Genomic DNA, 27,483 nt, shown 5'->3' with positions numbered 1-27,483 from the left:
GTGTTCTTGCTCGTCCTTGTGTCGTTTTAGCGCTATGAATCCCAGTTAGCTTTATCAGCTGTATAAACTTGGACATGCAGCAGCACCGGCAACACGCAGAACTGTTGTCGACGCCGTCGGCGTTTTGCCCGCGTTCGCACAAAATGCGTGCGGCGTTGGTGACTGTTGCCGGAGCCTCTGGGGGCGGCTCGGAGGTTTTCGACGACATCAGAACGGGACACTCGTCGAACAGCGTCGGAAGTCTTTACCACCTTCTCTCCTCACAACGTTTTAACACGAAAGTGTTTTATGCCGGGGTCCACCAAGACTTCACTGACGTATTTCCGTCACGGATATGACGTTCTTACAATGTACACGAACATAATACAAAGAAAGAAACCAGAAGAAAAAGTTCCACAAACATGCAAAATTTGGAAATCGAACCCACGACCTCTCGGTCCGCGACGATGGATCGCCGAGCGTTTAACCCATTGCGCCACAAACGCATTTGCAGAGAGCTACACAGACGCGCCTTATATATCTAACACTCCTCCGTGTACCCGCGCTCTTGCTCGGGGCGGTGCCGCCGCCTACGAGCAGAAAAGAGAAGTACTGCATTATGACACTAACGCGCACCGACAGTGAACGCTTCGGTGGTCTCAGCACTACGACGCCTCGATGCCAGCATTCGAAGGGACGCTGGCATCAAGAAGCACTACCAACGCCACCTAGGTGGCGTTCACCGTACTCAGCACAGCGGAGCGTGGCCTCCGCAATTAGCTCTGAAAATGTTTCTGAAGTTGATCGCGGAGGCTGCAATTACGACGCGCTGTACGCGCTGATTTGACTCGGTGACGATTCAGTTACGTGCTTTGTCTTGCGCGTTGTATTAGTGTGTCAGTTACGTGCTTCGTCTTTCGCGTTGTGCTAGCGTGTGCAGCGTAGTGCAGCTTCCATATGCACGACGGTTGCTCATGGTCATCGACGTTGGTAGTCGTGATGGAGGAGACGTGCCACCAGGCGTCAGCGTGGGTGCATCAACGCCTAAGGGCGCTTTAGCCACAAAACACCAATAGACATTATATATCAATGTGCAATAAACATTACACTACTTCTGTGAAGACACGTTTCACTTTCGTGTTCTATACCGATTCCTATATAAGAGGGATCAACCACATTTTTACATAAATACGCACTTGGTACCGCAGCTAAACGTCGCCTTCCTTCCCTCCCCCACGGCCTTTCGCGCATCGCAAGAAGGCGCGTTTGCTCTACATATATGGTGATTGTAAAGGAGGAAAGAGACGCCTACTTCTGCAGCCCTTAAGGGAGCACGGCGCAGAACGCGCGTTTGTTCACCGCCGTGGGATCACTCCCCGTGAAAGCGCGCGTCCCTTGCGCCCTTTCACTCGCACATACAGCGTTCGGCGCGCGGCGACGATTTGATCTCCATTGACGTCATACCGAACCTCACGGCGACGACGACGGCAGAAATCTACTTTGGAGTGTCCATATAATTGCTATCGCAATAAAAAAAAAACACCGCATATCCACGGGGTGAATGATGATGAGTGGGCTAAGCTCCGGAGGGAATCATCGGTAAACCGTGAATCTTCCGTGTAATTCGCCCAGTCTCGCCGCACTAAATCGAACGATTGACTTCCACCAATGACACGCGCCATATGTGACGTCATTCCTATTTTATAACAGCGCCCTTCATTATAATTGCACCATCTCCCGCTTAAGGGGACGCTAGCACAAACGCGTTAGAAACGTGCAGTACTCTCTAGTAAGGGGGAGAGACCACAGCGTCTTACGCAGCCGTTTACACATGCCGGAACGTGCACCGCGTTTGCCGACGCCATCACATGACTGCTGAGAGAGTATAACCTCCGTATTCATAAACGCTCCTCGACTTGAACTTGACTTGCCACCGCCTTCAACGCGTTTCGAATGCGTTACAAACGCGTTAGAAACGCGCAGTCTTTCGTTAATGTTGGGTATTTATTGGCATCGTGGTGCGTGTGTCCATGTGCGCTTCGTGGCGTAGTGAGTCTGGCTGCCAGGATTTATTCCCTGTAACGTGTTATTTCGGCAATAAAGAAAAAAAAAAAAAGCTTCGTGGCGTAGTGGTTAGCGCCGCGCGTTCGGAAGCGAGAGGTCCCTGGTTCGATTCCGCGCTACGGAGACAACTTTCGGAATTTTTTTTCTTCAAAAAAGTAGACGTGGCTACCTACTACGACGACTACTACTACTACTACAGAGGAGGGACAGACCCACACCCTAAGGAGCTTCGCCCCTAAAAAAAGGAGCCGCACGCCTCGAGAAGCGTCGTAAGTACGAAGCGGCCAGGTGAGTGGATTCAGATGAGGATAGCACCCGAAACGTGTTCAAGTCACTGGACGACAACCCCTTGTCCTTCCGCCTCACCGACCATCTTTTTGTGGCAATTGAGAAACAAGATGAAGGCTTTCAAAATAAATGCGTTACACATTAAAAAAGTTGTCGCAGTTTCACCTGAAAGGCGAGGCATCAGTTGCGATAGCAAATTTGTAGAGAGCTATACGGAGTAATGATAGTAGCATTATCAGGTGTATAACCTTGGACATGCAGCAGCACCGGCAACACGCAGAACTGTTGTCGACGCCGTCGGCGTTTTGCCCGCGTTCGCACAAAATGCGTACGGCGTTGGTGACTGTTGCCGGAGCCTCTGAAAAAGTTGTCGCAGTTTCACCTAAAAGGCCAAGCATCAATTGCGATAGCAAATTTGTAGAGAGCTATACGGAGTAATGATAGTAGCTTTATCAGCTGTATAAACTTGGACATGCAGCAGCACCGGCAACACGCAGAACTGTTGTCGACGGCGTCGGCGTTTTGCCCGCGTTCGCACAAAATGCGTGCGGCGTTGGTGACTGTTGCCGGAGCCTCTGATATAAATAGGCACTTGGTGCCGCAGCTAAACGTCGCTTCTCTTCCCTCCCCCTCCCCCCAACGGCCTTTCGTGCGTCGGAAGAAGGCGCGTTTGCTTACATATATGGTGATTGTAAAGGAGGAAAGAGACGCCTACTTCTGCAGCCCTTAAGGGAGCACGGCGCAGAACGCGCGTTTGTTCTGCGCCGTGCGTTCACTCCCCGTGAAAGCGCGCGTCCCTCGCGCCCTTTCACTCGCACATACAGCGTTCGGCGGCGCGCGGCGACGATTTCATCTCCATTGACGTCATACGGAACCTCACGGCGACGGCGACGGCAACGGCGACGGCGACGCCGACGGCAGAAATCTGCTTTGGAGTGTCCATATAATTGCTATCGCAATAATAAATAGGCACTTGATGCCGCACCTAAACGTCGCCTCCCTTCCCTCCCCCTCCCCCCCTCCCCGCCACGGCCTTTCGCGCGTCGGAAGAAGGCGCGTTTGTTCTACATATATGGTGATTGTAAAGGAGAAAAGAGACGGCTACTTCTGCAGCCCTTAAGGGAGCACGGCGCAGAACGCGCGTTTTTTCTTCGCCGTGCGTTCACTCCCCGTGAAAGCGCGCGTCCCTCGCGCCCTTTCACTCGCACATACAGCGTTCGGCGCGCGGCGACGATTTCATCTCCACTGACGTCATACGGAGCCTCACGGCAACGGCGACGGCGACGCCGACGGCAGAAATCTGCTTTGGAGTGTCCATATAATTGCTATCGCAATAAAACAAGTTACAGTGACGTTTCACTTCGTGAACGCGAGTTACGCGTAAGCGTATGGACGCCGCGAACATGCACAGCGAGCACCGCGTGTCAAAGAATTATAACACAGTGCTTGGGGCCTCCGAAATCCTTGCTTATGCGAGCAACTTCGCCGTAAAGGTCGCGCACCGCACAGCTCACACAAGAATCGGAACAGAGTTTAATGTTTTACAGGGAAGGCCATTCCGCTCCGGTGCTGTTCATTGTATAGATAGAGGCGCTCGACTGCAGTTGGCTTCTGTATATGAGAGAAGCATGCGAACGGTTTGAACACTGGACTGCTTGCTGCGCCAGCGGCGTCAGGGAATAATTCCATCCCACTATCGACGCAGCGGATTTGACGTACCGTCATTGGAGCCAAATAATGCACGCACAAGCATACGTGCCATCGCTCACGACCACTGTAGTCACTCTGGTTCTCCTTGTAGGCTTCTGACAAGTACTTCGTCAATGTCTTATTAACGAGAAAATCAGAAAAGCTTTCGTGAACCGCTTCTGTAGCAACCAAAGCCTCTTAACTCAATACCTCCCATGCAAAGCCCGTAAAGAGCACAAACGCGAAGTTCATGGTCATAGTTCTCAAGAAAGCGCTCTTGTGAGAGCCGGAAAAACACAACGCCGACGCCGGCTTACATTAGCAAGAACAAATCGCATTACGTGAATGTCACCGTCTAGCAGGTGTGGTGTTGCTGCTGTTGTGATAGTTGCAGTCAAGGAGGTTTAAAAAAAAATTTTTTTTTAGACCTCCTTGGTTGCAGTGACCCAAGTTGGCGTCAAAGAGGTTCATCGAAGAGCGGCACATGCCTGCTGGTCCTCAGGGCAGACACCCAGTAACACACACCCTGTGGCATACACCAAATGATCCCACTGGTATATCCGCCTACATTTTTACAGCGACGCTCTTTACCTCTAGCCCCCGTATGCATACCCGTGTGCGCTCAAAGAGGGGTACCACAGGGCGGCATGCGTCCGTACCGGGGACAGGAATAGAGACGATGTGATTGGACAGGAATGGAGACGATTGTGCACGTGGCAGGCGCTTCTGTGGTTATCACGTGACGCGCGTTCGTAGGGAGAGGGGGAGAGTGTGGCGACGGCGCCTGTGCACGTGGCCTATGTTTCTGTGGTTATGACGTCACGCGCGTCGGAGGGGCCAGCGCAGCTGCAGCAGAGGTTGCGGCAGATGCATTCCAGGTGCGGTGACCGCGGCGGTGTTTGTGTCGGCGTGGTGCCCGGTACCGTTTGAAAAAAAAAAAATTATGGCTTCATAAAATGTATGCCGCCCATGTATGCAGCCTAAACAGCTTCCCTGGTGATTAATTCCTTCCCCATGTGAATGTTGCGGCCCCACGATTTTCTTTTACTGCATTATCTTCGGTGCCGGCTCACGACAACTATATTTGGGCGCGTACAGCTTCTGTTCATGGCTGCTTGAAGACTCGGTATTCAAACCACGGGAGTTAAGCTATCACTCGCGCGAGGTACCCGCATAAAATTAGGCAGATATGTCGCACGTGTTGGAATCCTCCTGAACCGAAGCCATGAAATGCTTCGCATTTAAAAGCATTAATTTTAAATTGAACGCCGCTTAGCGGTCCCTCTAGTTACGAACTCCTCGCGGGCAAGCGAGCGCGTTGCGACGCTTGGCGCGTTTTGATTTGGCCTTGCCGAGGCGCAGTTAGAACGCAGGCGAGAGCTTTCGCGGGCAAGGAACGCGTAAAAAATTACACCAAAGGGACTCTAATGATTTCGTATTCCCACGCGTAACCGATCCATCGTCTTGAATCCATGTTCGAAATTTCAAATATTCGCACATCGGCTGTTGATCGATCGATTTATTGATGGATTGAGTGATATACAGTCGAACTTGGGTGTATCCCACATATCACGAATTATTGTGTATAACGAACCGCAGTAAGATCCCCTTGAAAACTTTTGCATCGAATTTTTATTTTTTATATCGAATTACCTATATATGGAACTTGCTTGTGATCCCCTTCAGATTTGATATATCCGGGTTCGACTGTACTGAATAATTTATTGATTGAATTAATAATTGGATGTCTGATTGATTGGCTGGTTGGTTGATTGGTTGGTTTATCGATTGATCCTGAACGGCTTCCAAAGGTCACTTTCATACTACCGGCTAAATGTTCGTTGGCCCCGACTCCACTCACCGTAGATCTCCTCGATGATCTCCCGCACACCTCCGGCCTTGCCGCTCGTGCCGCGAAGGATCTTGGTGGTGACCTTCTTCCTCAGCGTCTTGGACGGCTGGCTGCTGTCAACCTTGGTGACGAACTCCACCTCCTTGGTCGAGCTGCGCAGCGTGTCCCGAAGGAACGACTCGATCCGCTCGTCCGTCTGCACGCCCATGGCTCGGCCTCCGAAGCCGCTCTCGCCTCGCCTCTCGAAAGTCGGAATCACACCGTTGGGAGTCTGCGTGGCCTGCGACGCCGTGGGCTTCTTCGTGGGTCGCATCCTGGCTCCCAGGTTAGAGTCGCTCATGGACTTGGTCGCCTTGAACGGACCCAGGGGCCTGCGGACGTCGCCGTTGCAGTATTCTTTCGTGGCAGCGGCGAGGGTTTGAGCCGCGGCTCTGGCGTGGGCTCCCCTGAGCGTTCCGTCTGGACCTGCCCATGGACGTACGAAAGGGTTAGCTAAATGGCAAGGCAGCCGGCAAGTAGAGTAAACTGCGTTGCCTTGACTAAGATGATTGGACAAGGAGATTCGGCAAGTTTATTTTCATAAACCAAATATAGTATTAACACTCACGGATGTGACTGCATTGTGAGCACTTGCAAATATTCGTGCTTGTTAACTGTGCGCTTTCTTCCAGTTTGTAAGTTGGCTCGATTGTTCGATTCAACTCGCATACTTGAAGTCGAATAAGAATGTTCGAGAAAAACGGTATTGAAATATAGATATGAATAATAACTACATTTATATTCCCAAATTTAAAAACTCGCAGGCATCCATGGTACGCCTTAGCGACTGTAATACATTACGATCGCTCAAATGTAGCATGAACGTCTATCTAATGATAGGAGCTTCCGTAACATTAGATAGGGTGAAAAATCACAGAATGATATGGAGTTTCGGCGATCGTTCGGTGATTTCTCCATGGTACGTCTCCTCCTACCAACGCGCCAGATGCTCTCCCATCGAGAACAATACTTCCCTTAATTACCTAAGATAATTTTCATCTGCATAACGCTACCGCATTAAGACCTTGATGACTTGCGGAATTCTGCACGCCCTCTACTGAGCAATGATCGAACTACAAAATTTGGTTGGAAAACAAGGCATATCCCCGCTTTCGCTATCGGTGATATTAGACAGCTTCTCGGCCGGCTGAGTTGGGCTGAGTCACTTGCGTTTCACGAGATAGCGATATCGCGGCCTATTGAACACGCGCTCTTCACCACTGGTCAGTCGCTTATGCTGTCTCAAGGTAAAAAGAAAAAAAAAAGCACGTCAGCGCCTATCTACGGCGACTCATTCCGTTTCTTAGAAAATGGCGGAACGTCCAGATAAGTACCTTTGGTTGGAAAATACATTTTTCGCGCATGCGCATAATATTTCAGCAAATGGTCAATTGCACTTTAAAAAAAAATCTCTCAAGGATATATCGTGAGGACGCGTCACGACGCAACAAGCTTCATTGAAGTCATTCGGGCGGTTGTATTATGATAGCGTTTGTGCATTTCACATCTACTCAAAAATATGGACGTGAGAGCTGGCTCTAGCTGAAGCTTGTTTTTAACGAGATTGCAAATTTTTTTTGGGTATTTGCTTTTCTTATTTACGGAAAATGTCGCTTACAGGAACGACGTCAATCGTTACAAAATTCCAATGACAAGGGCACGCAAGAACAGCAAGGTGTATAAAGAGAAAACACTAGGCGACTGTAAAGCCCAGTATTTATGTGGCCGTAGAAAACGTTTTGGACGTGAAGCTACAGTAAGACGCCACTGATGATTCACTTATGGCAACATTACTAGCATTACAGGGCAACATCGTCCCCTACGTCATCTATAAAACCACCCCTGCCGTCCCCGGCGCCCTGTGGGCTCGGTGGCTGTCCTTCAGCGCAGACCACTAATCAGCTGCATTTCGCCGTGAAGGTTAGTGGAACGTATCATTCTTTCAGGAAAAAAAAATCCAGCAACTATTTTCTAACACAGCTACTGAGCCCACGGTGATGCGACACAGTTGTCGAATGTGTTCATGTCATGCATTCTTTGTTGCTTTTGTCGGGGGCTATAGAAACCCTCCTGATATTGAGGACGTAATGACTGAGTTAGGAAAGCTATCTGCTGGCCAGTCAAAACTGATTACCGAAGTACTAGACCTAAAAAGCAAGCTACTGATAACAGACAAAATCGCCTTATCGGACCTAAGTAATCGTATGACTGATTTGGAAGGACAATATAAAGTCATTTCAACCCTACGAACCGCGACCTAGATACCACAAGAACAGATACCACCCAAATGGCAGGCCAGATCGCTCTCCTTGCTACACAGATCAACGGTACCGAGAACCGTCGAATAATCTAATATTTTATAACATCCCCGATCCTAACCGGAAAGAAACATTTGCAGAATCTCAAAAAATCATCATCCGCCACTGTAATGGACACTTCAATTTCGTCATTGATCCCAATCACATCGCCTTGGACGCCAGAAGGCCGCGCTCGGCCACTCGTCGTCAAACTAATTCAATTCAACATTAAAGAATCTCCTTTCTAGTGGCCACAAATTTAAGGGCAGCAATTTCAGCGTCCGTAAAGATTTCTTTCAGCCCATCAGATTTGCTCCCAAACACCTTATCGCTTTTGCCAAATTAGAAATCCACGCCCTATTCTCTGCTCTTCAAAACATTGCACATTGGTACCAAACGATACGTGTTTGACCATTCCACAGCATCTGTTCAGGAACTATCGTAGCAACCGCCTAGTTATCAAAATGTGCCTTCCCACCTTCGGCCCGCCCCGCGTTCAAACTTGTTGCTTTCCGCTACCTTTACTAACATACGCAGATTCATCCCAAAACGTGGCATTCTTTCTAATCTGGTTTCGTCACCTTGCAGCCACTGTCTAATATTAACGGAAACATGGCTTACAGGAGACGTAACGGACAGCGAGGTGCTCGCTGACCTACCAAATATCAACTGTTTCGAAACGATCGCCGCTTCAGTAGGGAGGGGGGGGGGGGGGGGTACTTGTCGCTGTGAGCCGAAATATATCCTGTACATCCGTCAACATTGTATCCGATCTTGAAATCCTATGGCTTAAATGCCATGCTGCACCTCATTCAGTTTTACTAGGCGTTTGCTATAGGCGCCCCTCATAGTACCCCAGACTTCTCTTTCAAGCTGAATAACATACTAAGTGAAATAACCACCAAACACCCTAACATGCATGTAATTCTATTTGGATACTTTAATTTTCCCAATATCGATTGGTCAAGCCGGTATGCAGCAGCGGCTACATCAAGGGAATCGAACGAGTTCCTTGAGGTATGCCTCAACTTTAACTTATCCCAAGTGCTCACAGAACCAACCCGTGTTACCAGTAATTGCCAAAATATTCTGGGCCGTGTCTTAACAAGTAATCCCGAGGACGTGTCATCCATCGCGTATCTTTCCGAAATCACGGTTTATAGAGTCATACACGTCGACTTCGTAATTAAACCCGTTTTGACCACGACTGTTAAAATAATAAGGACAATTAATTACCAAGCAATTAATCATGAACGGACACAATTTTACCCTACTTTTGAAAGTACCCTTCCTTGTCATAACGCAGGCGAAAATTGGCTGATATTCAAAGAGAAACTAAGCGATCTGGTTCGCACATTCATTCCCCAAATTAACATTCACTCGAATTCAACACAACCCTGGATCAATAAACACTGAAACGATTGGAAAACAAGAAAAAACGTCTCTTCCGCGCAGCTAAGTCCTGTAACACCCCTGATGCATGGAATAAGTACAAAGCCGCCGAAACAGCTTATCTGGAAGCCATACGTCACGCTAATCGCTCATTCTTTCATTCTGATGTGCCGAACATGCTTAAGAACAACCCGAAAGAATTATGGCAAGTCATAAACTCACAGGACACGGGCACTATTACCTTATCGAATGAGTCAGGTGATGCCCTAACCAACGCTGAATGTGCTCACCTGTTTAAAGCCACCTTTGCATCATTTTTTACTCAAGAAATTAAACTGTCATTTTCTATTCCCCATGCGAACTTTGAATGCACCATGCCACCAATTACATTTTTTTCTTCTGGCATTTCATCCCTAACAGACAATATCAAACTTGCATCATCAGCTGGTGCGGATGACCATTACGTCACAACTTCTAAAAACACTAAACATATTTATGCAGCATATCTCTGTTTACTGTTTTCACAGTCAGTTTCAACAGGCATGCTGTCTCGAGATTGGAAACACGGAAAGGCCGTTCCAACCCACAAATCAGGTAACAAACACTCCCCATTAACTTATCGCCACATCTAATTAACCAGTGTACCGTTCAAAATCCTTGAACATATCATCTACACACATATCATGGACTTCCTTGAGGCTAACCTGATTTTTTTTTCAGCCTGCGCAGCATGGTTTCAGGAAAGGTTTTTCCTGAGAAACGCCGTTAGCTTTGTTTGTTCACGACCTGCATGTAAACCTTGACTCTAACTTCCACACTGACGCAATCTTCCTAGATTTCGCAAAAGCTTTTGACGAGGTTCCTCATGAGCGTCTACTAGTAAAACTTGCCGCGTTACATCTAAATGCCGATATCTTAGCATGGATTAAAGAACTCTTAAGTAACCGTTCACAATCAGTCTTTGTTCAGAATAATTTTTTTATTAAATTATGGGGTTTTACGTGCGAAAACCAGTTCTGATTATGAGGCACGCCGTAGTGGGGGACTCCGGAAATTTGGACCACCTGGGGTTCTTTAACGTGCTTTAACCTAACCTGGGGTTCTTTAACGGTTCTTTAACCTAAATCTAAGTACACGGGTGTTTTAGCATTTCGCCCCCATCGAAATATGACCGCCGTGGCCGGGATTCGATCCCGCGACCTCGTGCTCAGCAGCCCAACACCATTGCCACTGAGCAACCACGGCGCGTTATTTGTCCAGAATCAAATATCTAACTCTACCCCCGTAACCTCAGGCGTCCCTCAAGGGTCCCTCCTTGATCCACTTCTATTTCTAATTTACATTATTCACCTACCAATGCATGTATCTTATAACATCCGTATGTTTGCAGACGATTGCGTAATTTATCGTAAAATTAACAGCGTTTCCGATAACCCGTATCTTCAAGACGACCTGCGAAGTATGCAAGAATGGTGCAACCTTTGGCTAACGGAACTAAACCCTAACAAATATAAGACTGCCTCCTTCCACCACTGTAGAAATGCACTTGTTTTCTCGTACCAAATTGCTGGCGCCAAGCTTGAACTAGTTCCTTCCGACAAATATCTCGGAGTGGCGCTTTGCAATGATTTAACCTGGGCAACGCACACTACGAACATAATTTCATCTGCTAACAAAACACTCGGGTATTTAAAAAGCCATTTGCCCCATGCCCCTTAATATGTAAAATTACTAGTCAGGACGAAATTAAAATACGCATCCCCCATTTGGACACCGCATCAAGTATCTCTCCTCAATCAACTCGAATTGCTTCAAAATCGAGCTACAAGATTGATTCGTTCTAAGTACTCTTACGAAGTCAGCATATCGGCACTGAAAACAGAATCCGGTTTGTCATTGCTTGCATCTCGTCGCCGCATTGCTAGTCTTTGTTTTTTTCTCAAGCTTTTTTACAGCTCGCTCGGCAAGCCACCATATATTCTCCCCCCGGCACGCATCTCTAGTCACACCGGTCACTCGCAACAAGTTGCGCGTCCGCGTACGCGCGCCGTCACTTTTTTGTTTTCATTCTTTTTTCGTGCAGCAACAGACTGGAACGGCCTTTCTAACGAAATCACAGTCATAACCTGTCTTTCCCCATTTTTGAAAACCGTAAACCGCAACCGTAACCCCTAACCTTGCACTGTAATAAAATATGGCTTTCAATTTTTCATGTATTTACCCACGCCTTATGTAATACCCCTTCAATGGGGTCTTTAAGGTAATAAAATGAAATGAATGAAATGAAAATAAAAAAAAACACAATTCACGCGAAAGCTGGCAAACAATTTTATTATTATTATTTATTTATTTTTTTGCAATGGATGCTCGTCTACCGCTTCACATCAACGTCTTGTTACCGAAAAAGCTAAAGAAATGTATGTTTATTTCCTTTCGTCCGAAATAGTTGTTTCCCTGGCCTTTACAGTGGACCGCACTGTACATATAAAGATACGATGTCACGTTGGAAAACAAGTTCTTACCTGTCGTGACTGTAGAGCTAGCAGGACTGATGCAGGACGGCCTCTGGAACTTTGAAGTGACGGACGCCCCCTTGGAGCTGGACAAGACGGTAACTCCGTTCGGGGCTCTCTTCTTGAGGGGCTCTGTGTGGAACCCTCTGTCTACGGCATCGAAGGACGTCTCGAGAGGTGGACTGCGAGGTGGACTGCGATGGCCGTTCAGCATGGGACCCTTCGTCGACGAATCTGGAGGAGTCACAGCCCTAGGTGGTGTGTAATCTCGCGGCGGCGATGAGACTCGAAGCGGAGAAGCCGCCTTTGGTGTTGTTTGTTCACCGTTAACCTGCTTCGAAAACGGCGGTGATTTGACGTCACGCAGCTGGATCGGTTCCTTTGGTTCGGTCTGGGGCACCGAATGCTTCCTACTCGACGAGTACATGGTGACCTTTTCGTCGCTGACCACTTCAGTCTTGTCTTCGGCTCGGGAAGCGGACCTCGACTCGACCCGAGACGAGAATCCGAGCTCCTCCATCACGTCGTCGTCGTCGGCGAAAGGTATCGGAGACTCGGAAAGGCCTGACAGGACGTCCTCTTTCTCGGAGCGAGCGCACACGGACTTGAGCGACTGCTCGTCGATGGCGCGCCTTGACACCGTCGTGGACTGCAACGTCTCCATGATGGTCGTCGTCTCAACTGTAGTGATCTTGGACACTCCCCCTGCGGTGGGCGTCGCCGTTCGGGGCCGGCTTTCGTCCGGAGGCTTCCTGTCTTCCTCCAGCTTCTTCTCGACCTCGTCGAGGAGGCTTTTGGTGTCACCACCAGCCATCGTTCCGTAAGCCGCGGATGCTGGGCTCGGGGTGGGTCCGAAGTAGGCGTCGGTGGAGGTCGACTTGGACTCCATGGTAACCTTCTTGGTGATGCGGTCGTCGTCCCGAGCAACGAATATGGCGGGTGTCGCTGGGAATACTCCGGTCGCCGCAGCCGCTGCCGGCGTTGGCGGCAGTGGTATCGCGCGATCGGAAGTCGGCGTCGTCCCCGCGTATATGGGCATGGCGTACAGCGATCCGGACTGAAGCTGGATCCCGCGGTCATCGAGGAGAAGAACCTGGTTGCCTCCGGGAGCGACGAACGGTCGAGTGTAGGTCGCGAAGGGTGTCATCGCGTGCAGCATGGAACCCGGGCTGAACGCTTGTACGGGTGACGCCACCTGAGCACCGTAATCCACTGTGTGTGTCTGCGTCTCGCTGTCCCGCTGGCAGACGGGAGCGACTAAGCGGCCGTCTCCGGGCTTCTGCAGCTCCTGCTTGAACCACACTTCTTTGGGCTTGGACCAGAAGTCGCTCGGAGGCAAAGGAGGCGGCGGCGGAATGGAAGAACCACCGCTTATCGCCGTGCTCGACGGTTGTTGTTCGGTCGATCTCTGAGCAGCGGTCGGTGGCGTTTTCCTGGAGGCTTCGGTTGGGCTCCTGGACTGAGGACGCGGTGTGGCACTGTCGATAACGTTAGCCTCGTTCAGAATATCCTCTGCAGGGGGGTAAGACAAAGTGCACCATTATGCAAACAGGCATGTTCAAAATGAGCTGGTTGTCGTGAAACAAATGGCGTAGTACATGGGGCGTTCTGGAGTAAACAACGGTGCTGTCACACGGCACACGAGGTGAGAGAGTGCAAGGCAGAAGCGGAGGGTTTGTGCTGGTTCAGTGTAGGCTTTTTGTCGTACACTATATATCTGCAAGTATTTTAAATGAAAAATAAAAATACCGACGAAGGGAGGGCGTCCATCTTGACGCTGTTGTGTTTTATTGAACCGTTACGGAACGCAATCAACAGTCATTGTCAGACATCACTATGCGGATTTCTTTTCTTTGCTTGGACGACCCTGGCGCCCCCTTAAGTACACCGAAAGCAATAACGATTTTATCACAAGTTCTCGTTTTATTTGTACAGTAAAGTGGGGGATCAATAAATACCGAAACTATCACAATTCACGATCTTTCTTGGAATTTGTTTCCAAGTGGGTAAATTGGCTCACTGAATGGAAGGGGCTCTATAGCACTGTTTTAGTGGTTTATTAAAGCTATAAGAAAGCCATGGTTCACGTCATTGTGGTGAAATAAATTGCTACGGTCATAAGGTCCTTATTTATTATCGCTCGCTATAACTGTTTGCAATAATGGCTTCCCGAAATCTACAGCTCATTTCCATTAAACTCAGTTCCCTTAAGATCTGTCAATCGAATGTCTTGCTTCTTTCCTCTTACTTTCGTTCTAAGTGCCTCGGAATGCATTATACACAAGTATGAGTTAGGCGTGACAAAATATGGCAATCCCACAACGCCGCATTACGCAAACTCGTCTACATTGGTCACCCGTACTAAGGCGAAGACTGTTAGGGATCAGGTAATCTACTAAAGGCGACGTAATGATTCACAAGGATCAGTATGACAAAAGTGGCTCCTACACCACCGACGTTCTGTACCAGCAACAATGCTTGCTTTGACAATGGCGGATCACAGTAGCGCAGCAACGATGTATGGTTTTTTGTTCAGCCTATAGTCAACCTATAGACTTCGAGCTGAGGTGAAATCCCCTACACCAATTAAGAATGTTATGGTCGTCCACTTTCTTTCTTATTTTTTCATGTGGGCCACTCGGAACCATAACTACTTTTATATTTCAATTAACATTCTCGATAACTTTAACCTCCTTTGTATGCTGTCTTCTCAAGTTTCGCAATGAGCATCATCGGTACGGCGTGCTGTGGTGCGCCAAGCTGCGCCGGGGGGCGACAAGCTCGCAGGAACAGAAGAGGAAGCATCAACACCGACACTGGAACGCTCGAAGCGTGCCAGCGAAGGTGGTCCGGCAAGCGCCGACGGACACAAACACGGAGACTGCGGGCGCTCGTGATTACCTCTGAGGACCTCCATGGTGTAGCGCTTCTGAAGTACATGCTTGAGCTCCTCCATGAGCGCCTGCTTGGGCGAGTGCATGTTGGCGGCGTGAACGGCCGCGACAGCGGCGGCAACCGAGCTACTCGTAGTGGTGGCAGCGGTTGCGGTAGTGGCTTGGCTCACGCCGTCAACTGTCTGCAAATTTGTGGTCTCAGAACACTCCGCGACTTCGACGGGCGACTTCGACGCGCCTTCCTCGCGATCAACTTCTTCCGCGTCTTTGTCTTCGACTGGTCTGGCAACCCTGAGGGGAACGTTGACGTAGATCTCGGCGTCGCCTCGCTCGTCCTCCTGCTGCTGCTGCTGCTGCTGCTGCTGCTGCGCCTCCACTGCGACCGCCGGCTCACAAGAGGGCAGCAGTGCCGGGAACGGAGTGGTGCACGACTCCTCGGCCTCGCTGAAGATTTCGTCCAGCAACGCGCTGAGGTTCTCGGGCCAGTCGACCGAGTCATCCCGGCGGCTGCTCGGCGCACGCGGGCAGCCACCGCCGCCGAGGCTTTCCAGCAACACCGCACACGGAAGGTCATCTGGACGCCCGAGCGTTGGCCCGTTTTGTTCGTTTCTTTGTCTATGATATTAAGCTAACACAGATTAGACTTGCCCTTCCCGAACCTCGTTTTCTGCACCATATAAGCCGGGTAGAGCTGCTCATCCTGTCCCAATGGCAATTAACTTTGGCACAAGGTAGACCGTTATATTCTCTAAGCATCACCAACCGCATTTAATGGTAAAAGCAATGGCTAGAAGCACCTAGGTAACCTCGTATTCACAGCTAAGGGACGCCTATTTTGACAGTTACACTTTGCTAGGCGAACTCGATGTTGTCTCAAATGAAGAAATCTCACTGCACATTACGTGAATGTTCTGGCCTTTTTCCTAGCGGAAATTACTATATGGCATAAAACTTTTAAATGCTAGACAGTTTGTGGTTGCAGCATGATCTATAAGGCAAAGCACCGGTGTAGCGCTAGTGTCAAGGGGTAGGCAAACGCACCCGGCCAAGGCCATAGTTGTGGCGATTTCGCACGTCAAGCGGGGCAGATGATGATCACAGAAACTAAGCAAGACATGATGATGATACGTAAGGTTTCCTGTCATTACGCAAAGCTGGTGACTGGTTGCTGGTGTTTTAGGTTGCTGGTGACTTTCTCCAGCAATGCTACTGCTGCTTGAGCTGACTGCTCGAACAAGCTGATTTTGCTAATATGCTGAGTACGAGGAGATGAAAAGACAATACGACCACCTTTCCGTTACTTCCGGAGGACGGAACACAGGTCAGATGGGAAGAAACAATTTGTATCAAATGTACAGTTGTGTTTTCAACGAAGAAGTATTGCATGGCTAGGTCTCCCACCAACCTATTGGTAAAATCGGCAAAAAGTAGCACAGCTACTCGCACAGTGTTTAATTAGTTAGGAAACGGTCAAGACTGAAGAACCAGATAAGGGATTGCCTCGCAAGATATTGCAATATCTCCGGAACTGCCTCTTTGTAGCGAAGCAATACTTTGGCAACCGTGGGAAATTTGTATGCTTCCCTCTATCTTTCTGGGCATAAGCCATACGTCGACTTGTTTGACTTCGCGGTTTCCTAATGTAGAGTCTTGTGCATGGTTTCATTATCACACAGACGTAATATCGGCCTACCTCTCAGAGTAACATCCTGTGAACTAACGGATCTGTTACGAAATAGGGGGGGACGTCATTGTTTGCTCAAATTTGAACTGCTCTGTCCACTAGATCCACCTAGATATACCTTGAAGGCTCTCACAAAGCGTTCAGATTCTTTGTTTATCTACATGCCCTTTATAAGGCTAAATCATTCCGGGACGATCTTGCGAGCTTCCAAGCGCACAGACAACTTTAAACACATTCTTGTGCGTCTTCACCATAAGCTAGTAGGTTAAAAGAGATATTGAGCCCCCCCCCCCCCTACCCCCCCCCCTTCTCCTCTCAAGATTATGTCCATATTTCTTACTAGTATCCTACGATCAACCTGATTTTCTCCCCGATTCCATGGTAGCCAGCCGCATCTCAGATCCCCATAACGTTACGTCTTTCGCTGAGTGTAATGCCTGCGGTGTCGATGAGACTATAGAACACCTACTATGCTACTGCCCATCTTTTCAAAACGAAAGACATGACCTCTGCAACGTTCTCAATAGGCTAGATAGAAGACCGTTCACTTTGAGCAAGATCTTGGGACCATGGACTCGAATATCACAGCTGCAAAAGGCCACAAAAGCGCTGCTGCGATTTTTAAAAACTACAGGACTGAGTGACCGTCTATGACCCGGACTGATTGATCATCAGCGATAGAACAGAGATCTGTTGCTACGTCGGCGATATCAACAGCGGACTTTCTATTCTTTTCTTAATCTCTTTCTCCCCTTTTCCCTTCCCCCAGTGTAGGGTAGTCAACCGGGTTCAGTCCTGGTTAACCTCCCTGCCTTTCATTAAATCATTTTCTCTCTCTCTCGCCCTACCACTGTCATCTATCTATTCCTTCTTAAATTGAAGTCATTTACATTATTCTGGTTCATCCCGTGCATTTGGTATCGTACAATTAATAGACTAAACTTTTGTCATTATATTTACGCACCCGGTTTTCCTGCACATGGTTACCTTCAGGTGAGACCCGGTGTCGCTGACCCATCCACGGCGGGCATGATGTGTGGTCTGTGGCCACAAAAATCCAGTTTTGATGAACATAGCTGCCCTATGCTGCCTAACTACAACGCGATCCCGCGGACACACGTTCACACGCAGTGATGCCTACAGCTAGCGCACACAGCAAGTATACGCCTCATAGTAGGGCAACATCTGTCCATTTGTCGTAAGGAAATATATACTCCTGCTTTTTACCGACCTTTGAACTTCTGCCTTTGACGTGCGATAACCACAACACAGCGCAGCGGCTATCAAGCTTTACTTAGTGCCAGAAAAACGACTATCACCCGCCATTTATATCTGACCGTCTATTTCAACTAAAATAGTGAGAGGATGCTCAAGCGACGGCGATACTTTATACCGAACGCCCATATGAATAAAGAAACAAATTTTTAAACCAGTTATTTTGACTTGATCACATCCTTGGCTGCGACGAACACTGCCTCAATATAGTAATTTGGTGGGTTAAATATGCGTACGCATGCCACTATGGATGGTAGAAATGGACTTCGAACTTGCATTGGCATTTAATGCTTCGTTTTGTACGAGAAGTTAACCATGCGTTTCGGGTTTACGAATAAAAGGCCGCGAAATCTAAAGCTGCGACTTGTGCGACAAACTGAAAAACTTACAAATAAAAGATGAGAGCTAAAACAGTTCACCTGATAATTAAAATATCGCACAGAAAACGAGTAGAGCAAAGGGAATTGCATTGTCTCAGCTTGGAGCTCTCTAGAAGCTAGTAAAGTTCTTTACAGTAAAACAGTTTAAAGCTCGACATTGGGATCTACCCAAAATAATTTTTCCAATAAAATAATTGTTAAAAATTTAAAAAGGACAGGATATCTCACCATGAGTTATAGTTTAAGAAAACAAGGTCAAGGTGAGATTATCTTGTTATTTGGAAAACGCGTTGTTAGGTGACATAAATGAAGTAATCACCAGCCTTTCACCTTGAAAGCCAATGGCCATTTATCATGCTTCACTCAAGATAGCATGCTTCGGTAACTATACAAAAAAGGCCGCGACAGTCTATTCCTCCCGAAGAATGGAGACATTAGACGGGCGATCGCGATGTCAGTATTATGGTTGTACGGAAAATTGTGTAAATTAATGTAAACATACAGCACAGAAAGAATACAGCCATCACCGTGACGTCTCCAATCGTCAGAGAACAGCCCACACGACAAAGGAGTACAGAAAGTGACAACGAACAGAACACTTTTCCAAACGTAGCAGTAAGTACCCAGATACTTCCGCATTCCGCATTCCCTCACCTCGTGACCGAGTCGTGTGAAAAAACAGCGTCGAAACAAACACACACAGAGAAAGAGAAAGAGACACCTCCACAACCATGCTGCACGTTGCAGGCAGGTCGACGGGGACAAGCAGCGCGTTTTGTATTTTTCTTCCTGCGAGAGAAACCACCTCAGTGAAAGTCCACCCGAGTGTGTTAGCGTTCCCAAGGAAAGAACGACAGGCTGTAAGAAGTGAGTGAGGTCTTCGTGCGAATCAAGGCACCTTCGGGAGACGAATTGCCGCCGTGGGCACCGCACACGCAATCTTGAGGGGCAAAGGGCTCGCAGTCATCGTAGTCCCCGTCGTTGTCGTGTTGGTGATGGTTAAGCAGACCTTGCTGAGCGTCTGCCTCGAGACTGTCGACGGCGAACTGGTCCGGGGTAATACTGATGAAGTCGGGTTCTCTCGGACTAGAGCCTGTTTCAAGAAGGGGGGTGAAAGGTGCGCGAATCACGCCGCGAGGTCAGGACACCAAGGTAGTTAGGCGAACTACGCTGGCTGAGGCCTCTGTACCGTATGGGGCTTTAATGATGCTGGCAAAGCCGATTCTCCGAGCGTTTTGGGTGCATGACTAGGTGTATAAGGAGCCGGTCACAACAACAGGGCCCATATTTACAGAAAAGCTGTTATGATAGAATGATGCGTACGATAAAATTTCAGCCAATCCTCATGCTGGACATATCATAAGCGAAGGCGACAACCCAATGGCAAGGAGCAATAAAGAACAAAAAGCTTTGTGAATTCTGCCCCTGCTCTCCTGGCTGTGTCAATGTATGTCAATGTGTCAATGCGCCGTTTCAATGTGTCAAAATGTAACTTTGTCTTTGTCAAGACTAATTCATTTTCAGTCAATGAAGGCAACTGCGGTGGCCAGTGAAGGCAATCCCAAGGCTTTCTGCGAAGGCTTTGACAAAGAAGAGGCCACATGAAACGTTGGAACTAATACGAATGCATTGCACGTTTCTGTCTTAATTATCTACCGCTGAAGGTTGCCTCTTGATTGCCACAGACTGCCTTCATTCGTTGATTTGGCAAAAAATATCGAAGCTATCATATACAAGAGGGAGCGCACCCACTGAAGTACATGTGAATTGACTGATCAGTGTATTAATGTGGGGTTTTACGAATGGCGTAAGAAACTTGCTTGTTCAAGATCTGAAGCGCTGCAGAGAAGAAAGTGTTGACAGCATAGGAGATTTACACGACTAACTGTGTGAACACAGTTCAACTTTGCATGTAGGTGACATAAGTTAAGCCTTTGCTATTCAGAGCAAGAGGTTATCTCAGTTGTTCGACGCTAGCTTCTGGTAAAACACTTCCAGCGCTGAGTAAAGCAATGACATGAGTCTATGCTACTTGTCTGTAGACTCATATGAAAGTATAATGTATAAACGAAGAAATTAACACCCTATGGAAATTAACACCCGCATTACTCTTGTTGCACGAAACTCCTGAAGAAGCTGACATCCATGTCGTGCTGGTCACTGGCACCTTGTTTTCGCCATGATCCGATACTCACTACACATAAGAACTGAACTGTATAAATGTCAACTCAACTGGTTCGTGTGACTTCGGAATGGTGGTTGTTCAGACGAAGAGATCCTTACAGAAGAGAGGCTGATTATCATGCACAAAGCTAAAAGCTCAAAAAATTGTAATGTTTCGGCCCCAAAATTCACATATTAAAAAAGTTTGGAAAAACATAGCTCGCACGAAAAGTACTTTAGGTACCAGGAGGCCTCAGGAATCTCAGGAAGATTCTCCATAGCGGTATTATCCGGGCGTAGGAAGTTCAGAGGATTCTCTACGTCACTAGAAAAATGGAGGCACATGCATATTCAAAGCCTCGTGCAGTCACACGAATGTAAGATTTTTGTGATTTACGTACCTGAACTCCTCGAGAGCCTGATGGAGGCGTCCTCCTGCTTCTTCCTTCGAATCTCCTTCAGCCAGTCAGGCACTACTTCGGTGGCCGAAGTCGGCTGGTGAAGACATTCGCTGGACAGGTTTGTCGCCCGCTTGCCACCGGACTGAGACAGAGACTTGTCTGCGGCCGAAAAGGAAGAGCAAGACAACTTTATTGGAGAAATGTTCTGCTGCTGTTGTTGATACTGTAAATGTTTGCACTCGAAAAAAAAAACAATGGTGGATTCGGTCTTACGCTTTTTACCGTGACATTCAACTTACTTAGACCTGACGTCCTTGTGTTAGGTTAAACGCTGAAGCTTACAGGCGTTCGAAGTAAGCGCTGTGCGAAACTTAGCGGAAAGCGCCCCCAGCTATTTGCAAGGTGGCAACCTCGCTATCGTACATGCAACAATATTTCACTTGGCATGCTGTCCATTGTGGCGAGAAATATCACTTAATATCGGAAGTCTGTTAATCCTCATGAAACACGCATATATTACAGAGGGGTGCGCATGGCAAAACTTGTGAACGTTTGCACACCGTGAATTACTACCAAATAGCGAGTGTCCTTTTCTGAATTGTCGATCCCTTAATGACACAGGCACACGAAATTCCGCACCCGTACATGCTGGCACTCGTGATGGATTTTAACGCGATAGCGTTAAGGGCCCCGTGTCGCAGAAAATCCGGCGTTGGCGCCGGCGTCGGTGTTGGCGCGGGTGTCGGCGTCCGCGGCGGAGAAAATCATCCCGAACCACTCCGACCGCGCAGGCCCTCCGCGTGGCGCAAGGCGTTCCGAAACGTCAAAACAACTCTTTTTTGACTTGGTCAGTGACCGTAATTTTCATTAACCCAAGGTGTTAGTGAACAAAAATTGAATTTCTCACAGTGAAATCCGTCAGAAAAATGATAAAGTACGACTTAACCACAACCTACGGACATGGTGGCATCTGATTGTAATTTGAATGTACGATAAAAAATAATTCTGTTACGAAGAAACTCAAACACAAACCCCTTTTCCAGCATTTCTACCATGCCAACAGCAGCTCGCTCGGGTAGATTGCTTGCAAAAATCCTATCCAGATGGCGCACGCATCCTCGGCAGGCCAAATTGGGACATAGCCTGCCTAATGCGTTTTGTACACGCGCGCGCGTCAGGGCAATAGCAAAAAATAATAAAATAATAGAAAAAAAAGGTCCTAGTGCCTTCACATTTTAATATAAGACGACTTACATTGCCCCTGAAAAAACGTCCTCCCAGCAATGCATTTCTGTTTTAAAGTGAAGCCGACTTTAAGGGGATCGGTGTAAGCTTGGTCTCTGTAAGCTGGCTTTCCCACGTTCTGCTTTGCAGTGAAGCCTACTCATAAAGAAAAACGCGATGCGAACGGGGCCCGATAACGCTGTCGCGTTCCACTCTTAAAGGCGAAGCCTAAGCGTCCCCCATTTTTTTTTTTTTGTCACGTGCGGAATGTCTCGTAAAGCTTTCGACAATGCCTGCAGATTAGAACCTGCACTTGTCTATACTGACGCCGATCGTGTCAAATAAAATCCAGTTCGTTTTTCATCATCACATAAAGACTACTGCGATGAAAACCTAGACAGCTTTACTGCGCTCATTAATATGGAAACAATGAACAACGAATAAAGTTATGCTATCAAGTACTACACGAAACTAAGCTCATATATAGTCATGTAAACTAAAACAATATTGCAGAGGTTAACGCAATGCTTACTTCCACGCGCAAAAAAAGAAAATAAAGAAAACATATAATGATTGCAGAAGTAACACGGTGCGAGTCATATATACACAAGTTCTTGCATGACGAGATGGAATTTTATAAATTGCATTGGCAACCTAACGTACAACGAATTGAACCGAATGACAGTCACATACAACCATTAGCCATCTGAACGGGAACGCAAACTCCGTTCTCAAGCAGCCATTATTGATGACGTGTCGATTCGGACCTGACATGCGGATTTGTAGCAAGAAGCTTTCCCTCAGAATACATTTCCCTCCATTTTCTCCCTATTTTTTTTCGCTAAACACGAAACCTTGGGCAACGCTCTCGTGTTCGGCATAGATCCGTGAGTGTAATTCTTTCCCTACTTGGTTGTCTATCACGCGCTATCTAGCTACGACATGCATAGATATTCAGACATTATGGTCTCAGCAATGCAAATTTGGATGTTTCCTTTCATATTGATCACGGCGGAGAATTATAACTAGTGCACACTGTGAAATTTTTCCAACGAGAAACGGCCACCTTCTCAAGCCCAACCGAGTACAGTGTATGCCACTCTTTTGCCACTGAGCACCATGCGAAGGAACACGAATTCATTTTCAAGTAACGATAATACACGATGTGTCGATTTGGAACTTCATTTCGTTTCGTTATTTGATTCCTTACACCGTGTCCAAGAGGATTTCGAAGCTAAAGGCTAAATATAGTCTGACGAGGCATCGACTCTTTTTACAAATACACACACAACATAGTTACATACTACACTGAGCCCACCTACGTGGGCTCGCGCAAACCATACTCAGTATGTGAAAAGTAACTTGATGCGCAAACATATGTGAATTAGTTTTCCCTTCGGGCACTTCTTCCTTTCTCTCTCTGCTTCTTTTCCCGATGAACGTGAAGTCTTGCGGAACAACTTCATGTTCTGCATAGATCCATCTGTTTCCGTTTTTCCGCCCTTGATTGTATTCGCGCGATAGCTAGCTGCGACCTCCATAGCTGTCCAGCCACTTATTGACTCTCGAATGCAGATTTGGATTCGTTCTTTCACATTGCGCGCATCGGTAGACTCCCCCGAGCAGCACGAAAGGACAGTGCCAAGAGGCGCCGTCTACAATGCCGCCATCAATGAGCGAGCATCTCCTTGTCTCACCTAGGCGAGCCCAGTCTATGCCGCTCTTCTTCTTTCGTTCTGCCTCGAGGATCCACGACGGCGTGACGGCCGAGTCCATCGTGTCCCAGGGTGAAGCCCGGCCCGCCGACATGGCCTCGCGGCTGCGCATCTGGACGCTCGAACTCCGTCGCAGCGGGGGACCGCCCCTGACGCCACCTCGCGGAACTGGGCGGAAGCGAGCGAACGAATACAAGCTTACGCACTAGTTCAGCAACGACGTGGTAAAAAGCAATTGAAGACACCACTGTCCTGGTTTGGATGACGTAAACAGGACGCGATGCGCGGTTTTGAACATCCTGTCGCATACAACACGGTGGCTGTGAGCGGCGTGTCACTTGCGGCTTTTGCGCGACGCGCTGTATGTAACCAGTAAAGCTTCTCGATCGTCGGCGGTATTTGTATACTGCGTGCGGCCGTTAGGGTGGAGCCGAAAGGAAATCCTGCGCGACGCGTTTAACCAGTCAAAAGACAACGTGCAATAGTGGGATGACGTGTTCAGTTTGGTGCGTTTGCATTCCGTTGTATATCGTGCAAAAAAAAAAAAAAAACTGACAGACTCAGTAGCCCCAAGCCAATGACTGGACTAAGTAGCTCCTCTGCAACGTATTCCTTCACATGACCTAGCTAACCCAGTCATACAATTGAACGAATGCCCACATGATCATACGGCCTGCATTAGTCTTCACTTAAACGCCACTGTGCAATGCGGTTCGAGTTATCAGTGACACGGGGAAACAGGTAGTTCTCCGTTCCGTCAGATACATGATTCAGGAACAATTCTCTCGACAAAGAAAAGGCATGTGAATGGACAGGTCACTTGCATCCGTAGCCTAAATGTGACACAGATAATTAAGCCGTTCATACCAAATTAAGCCGTTCTGGCGCGGAATGCACAAAGATGTTCACTCCTAAATGCTGTTTGCCATTGGCCAGCAGTCTTCGCTAATGATATGTACGACACCACAAATGGCTGGCACGTGCTCTTATGGAACCTCGTTTTAGCGTAAGAGCGTTGTAAACACGTGCCCGGAATCTTGCGCGACATACCGCGTGTGTGCACCTGTGATTATGGCAAGAAATTGCTTCGCGCCGACGCTGAGCTCTCATGGCGTGAGATATCGAAAAAAGCAAGAAAAGAGACCACTGGCGAACACAGCATATAAACTTGCAGCGCCATGGTAGACTGGCAGACTTCAATTTCCAGGCCAGTTCGGTGGTCCAGTGTGTAGAGCATATGGTTAAAGACGCGTCATTTTCTGATTCAATTACAATTTCCCTTCTTGTTTGCATAGTCTAACGTCCCAGTGCAGCATGCTTGTTCGGCGTGCCAGATGTTAGACTGTGTGCGTGTTCAACTCGTTAAGCTTAGACAGCAGGCATATTTAGTGAGTATAACGTGCGAAAACCTGTTGTGGAAGGCGCGAAACACTCACTGTGATCGGACAGAGCGGTCCGGGTCGGGCTCCCACGTGCATGGCCCCCGGCGTCCTTCTTGGCGGCAGGCTGAGGAGCTTCGATGAGCTCGACGCGCTTCGGCGTCAAGTACTCGGCTACACCCAGCGATTCCGACACGGTCTGGCGGGGGGAAGGAAGACATTGCGGATTTGATACCCTCGCCGTCAACGAAACAAAGCAAAAGCGAACAGACCGAGACAGAACTGGAACAATCGCGCTTGTGTTCCAAGCGGAACGTCTTATGGAGTAACGATGTACAGCGCTGGAGCAGACGAGGACACTAGAGGTGGACAGGACACGAGCGCTCGTGTCGTGTCCTCCACTACTGTCCTCGTGTGCTCCAGCGACATCGTCACTATGTCACACCAACAAGACGGAACGGCACCACTGATCTTATGGAGGTACGTTACACTTACCACTAATGTGTTTCAGAAGGTGAACCGTCAAATTAAGTGTAACCTGAATACCTATTGGGTCGACTGCACAAAGCTATTCCTTAGCAAAAACTGCTTCACATCGGAGAGCTTCCTTTGCGGATAGTGTGTTGTCTATCACGATATCGCGAGTCTGTTCGTGCTAACCACTCTAGCGTGAGAATTGCTTCATGAATGAGGGATTGCGGGGTGCATCTAAGTGCCACGACGAGTGTGCAGTGACCAGGTTTATTTCGTGAACATCGAAGATCCATGCGGCAAAGGCGCTTTTCAAGCAGCAAGACAGTGACACCTGTTATATTTGGTTCAAAATCACGATCAGTACTTAAAAGCACAACAGACAAGAATTCGTGGTTTGAAAATGTAGACGTAAAGAACACAGACACAAGAAGAACCAACAGGACAACATGCAAGCTATTTAGCACCTCACTGGTGGCCGAACAGTCCAAGTTTATGTACTATTTTTTTTATTTCTGAAGTGTTCGCACTTTCTAGGTCTACCTCTTGAAACAGTTATTACTTACCAACTCGTAGACTTTCCTCTAGTTCTCAGAGACAATAACACAATGGCTGCCAATAAAACTGCCGTGGTCACCGTGTTCTTGTTGCAACTCAGAAATTTTTAAGTGTTTCGACGGTTTTTTTTTCTTTTTCTTTTTTTTTTCACCAGACAAAATAGCGACCGAGCCATATTAGAGGATTCAAGGGGAGTAATTTATGAAAGCTCCTTTACTAAATAGGTTAAAATAACTTGCGACATCTACTCGTAAGAAAATTTCATTTACAACTTCCACGTGTAAATACTACTCCCACGACCGAAAAAAAGAAAATATTAAAAAAAGAAACGCCGATACGCACTCAAGTCGTGCCCTCAAGCCTTTTGACGACACTCGTCAACAGACACATGACGACCAAGTCCCACTAGCGGGATCAAGCGGAGTAATGACGCCCTGGCTATTATAGGCAAAACACTAGTACGTGTCGCTATAACACACGTAAATGCCCCTTAAAATTGCCAAGCCCTTGTCAATGTCACGTGTAACTTCCGCTACTCTTATTATAACTTCCAACTAAACGCTCGTAAATTTCACGACAAAAACGTCTGTACGCACTCTGGTCCGGCCGGCGGCCGCGGTGGCCGCTCTTTCGGACCTGGCCGACGCGGCGGAGTGTCTGTCGGGCCTCGTCGGCGACGGCGTGGTGGCGGCCACGTTGTCCTCGCGGTGGCTCTTCCACGTGAGCGTGGGCGATGCGGAGCGGGGGGCGGGCGCAGGCTCCACGGCACCGACGCCGACCCCGCCGCCTCCGCGCGTCTGGAAAACCACGTTGAGCGGCGGGGCCTTCTCCACGTGACGAAGCTGGACGTTCAGGAAGCTCGGCTTCTCGTCCTCGGTGGAACTGGCGCCCGCCGACGCGGCGTCCGACGACGAGGACGACGAAGAGACCAGCACGAACTCGTCCGAGGAGCGACGTCGCTCGGGGGCTGCACGGAGGAGCGGGAAAGGTTTTGTTGAAAAGGTGTGCCTTAGCCTGAAATAAATGTACAATATTTGGGGCTTGGAGAGACAAGGAAGAGCGTTGCTAGCTGCAGGCAGAACTATCATTGGGAAAAGCCGCTGGCAACTGCTCCGTCCGAGCGCCGCTTGTCAAATGCGGTATAGGGTCTGACGGTGGTCACAGTATACACACGGGAAAGTCTGGCGGCGAGGAAGGAGTTCAGTGCGGGCGCAGTAAGCTGCACG

The 27,483-nt window shown here is 48.2% G+C and overlaps 1 protein-coding gene across 5 annotated transcripts in view; it reads right to left on the bottom strand.

The window, feature by feature from the left end:
- The window catches only part of LOC119446404 (uncharacterized), a 223,379-nt gene that overhangs the window by 6,359 nt on the left and 189,537 nt on the right, over positions 1-27,483 (bottom strand). For 3 of the 5 annotated variants that reach the window (XM_037710830.2, XM_037710831.2, XM_049664124.1), the window contains exons 8-14: positions 26,854-27,224; positions 25,286-25,427; positions 23,832-24,017; positions 20,911-21,069; positions 15,015-15,581; positions 12,123-13,625; positions 5,882-6,337 (exon numbers count right to left, since the gene is read on the bottom strand). In XM_037710830.2, the coding sequence (XP_037566758.1) occupies positions 5,882-6,337; positions 12,123-13,625; positions 15,015-15,581; positions 20,911-21,069; positions 23,832-24,017; positions 25,286-25,427; positions 26,854-27,224 (3,384 nt within the window). The remainder of the gene's footprint in view (positions 1-5,881; positions 6,338-12,122; positions 13,626-15,014; positions 15,582-20,910; positions 21,070-23,831; positions 24,018-25,285; positions 25,428-26,853; positions 27,225-27,483) is intronic. The other 2 variants (XM_037710832.2, XM_037710833.2) reach the window with 2 other exon arrangements.

Source organism: Dermacentor silvarum, chromosome 3 (assembly GCF_013339745.2).
Source record: "Dermacentor silvarum isolate Dsil-2018 chromosome 3, BIME_Dsil_1.4, whole genome shotgun sequence".
Taxonomy (NCBI): Eukaryota; Metazoa; Arthropoda; class Arachnida; order Ixodida; family Ixodidae; genus Dermacentor; species Dermacentor silvarum.
This window is presented reverse-complemented; position numbering and strand designations above follow the sequence as displayed.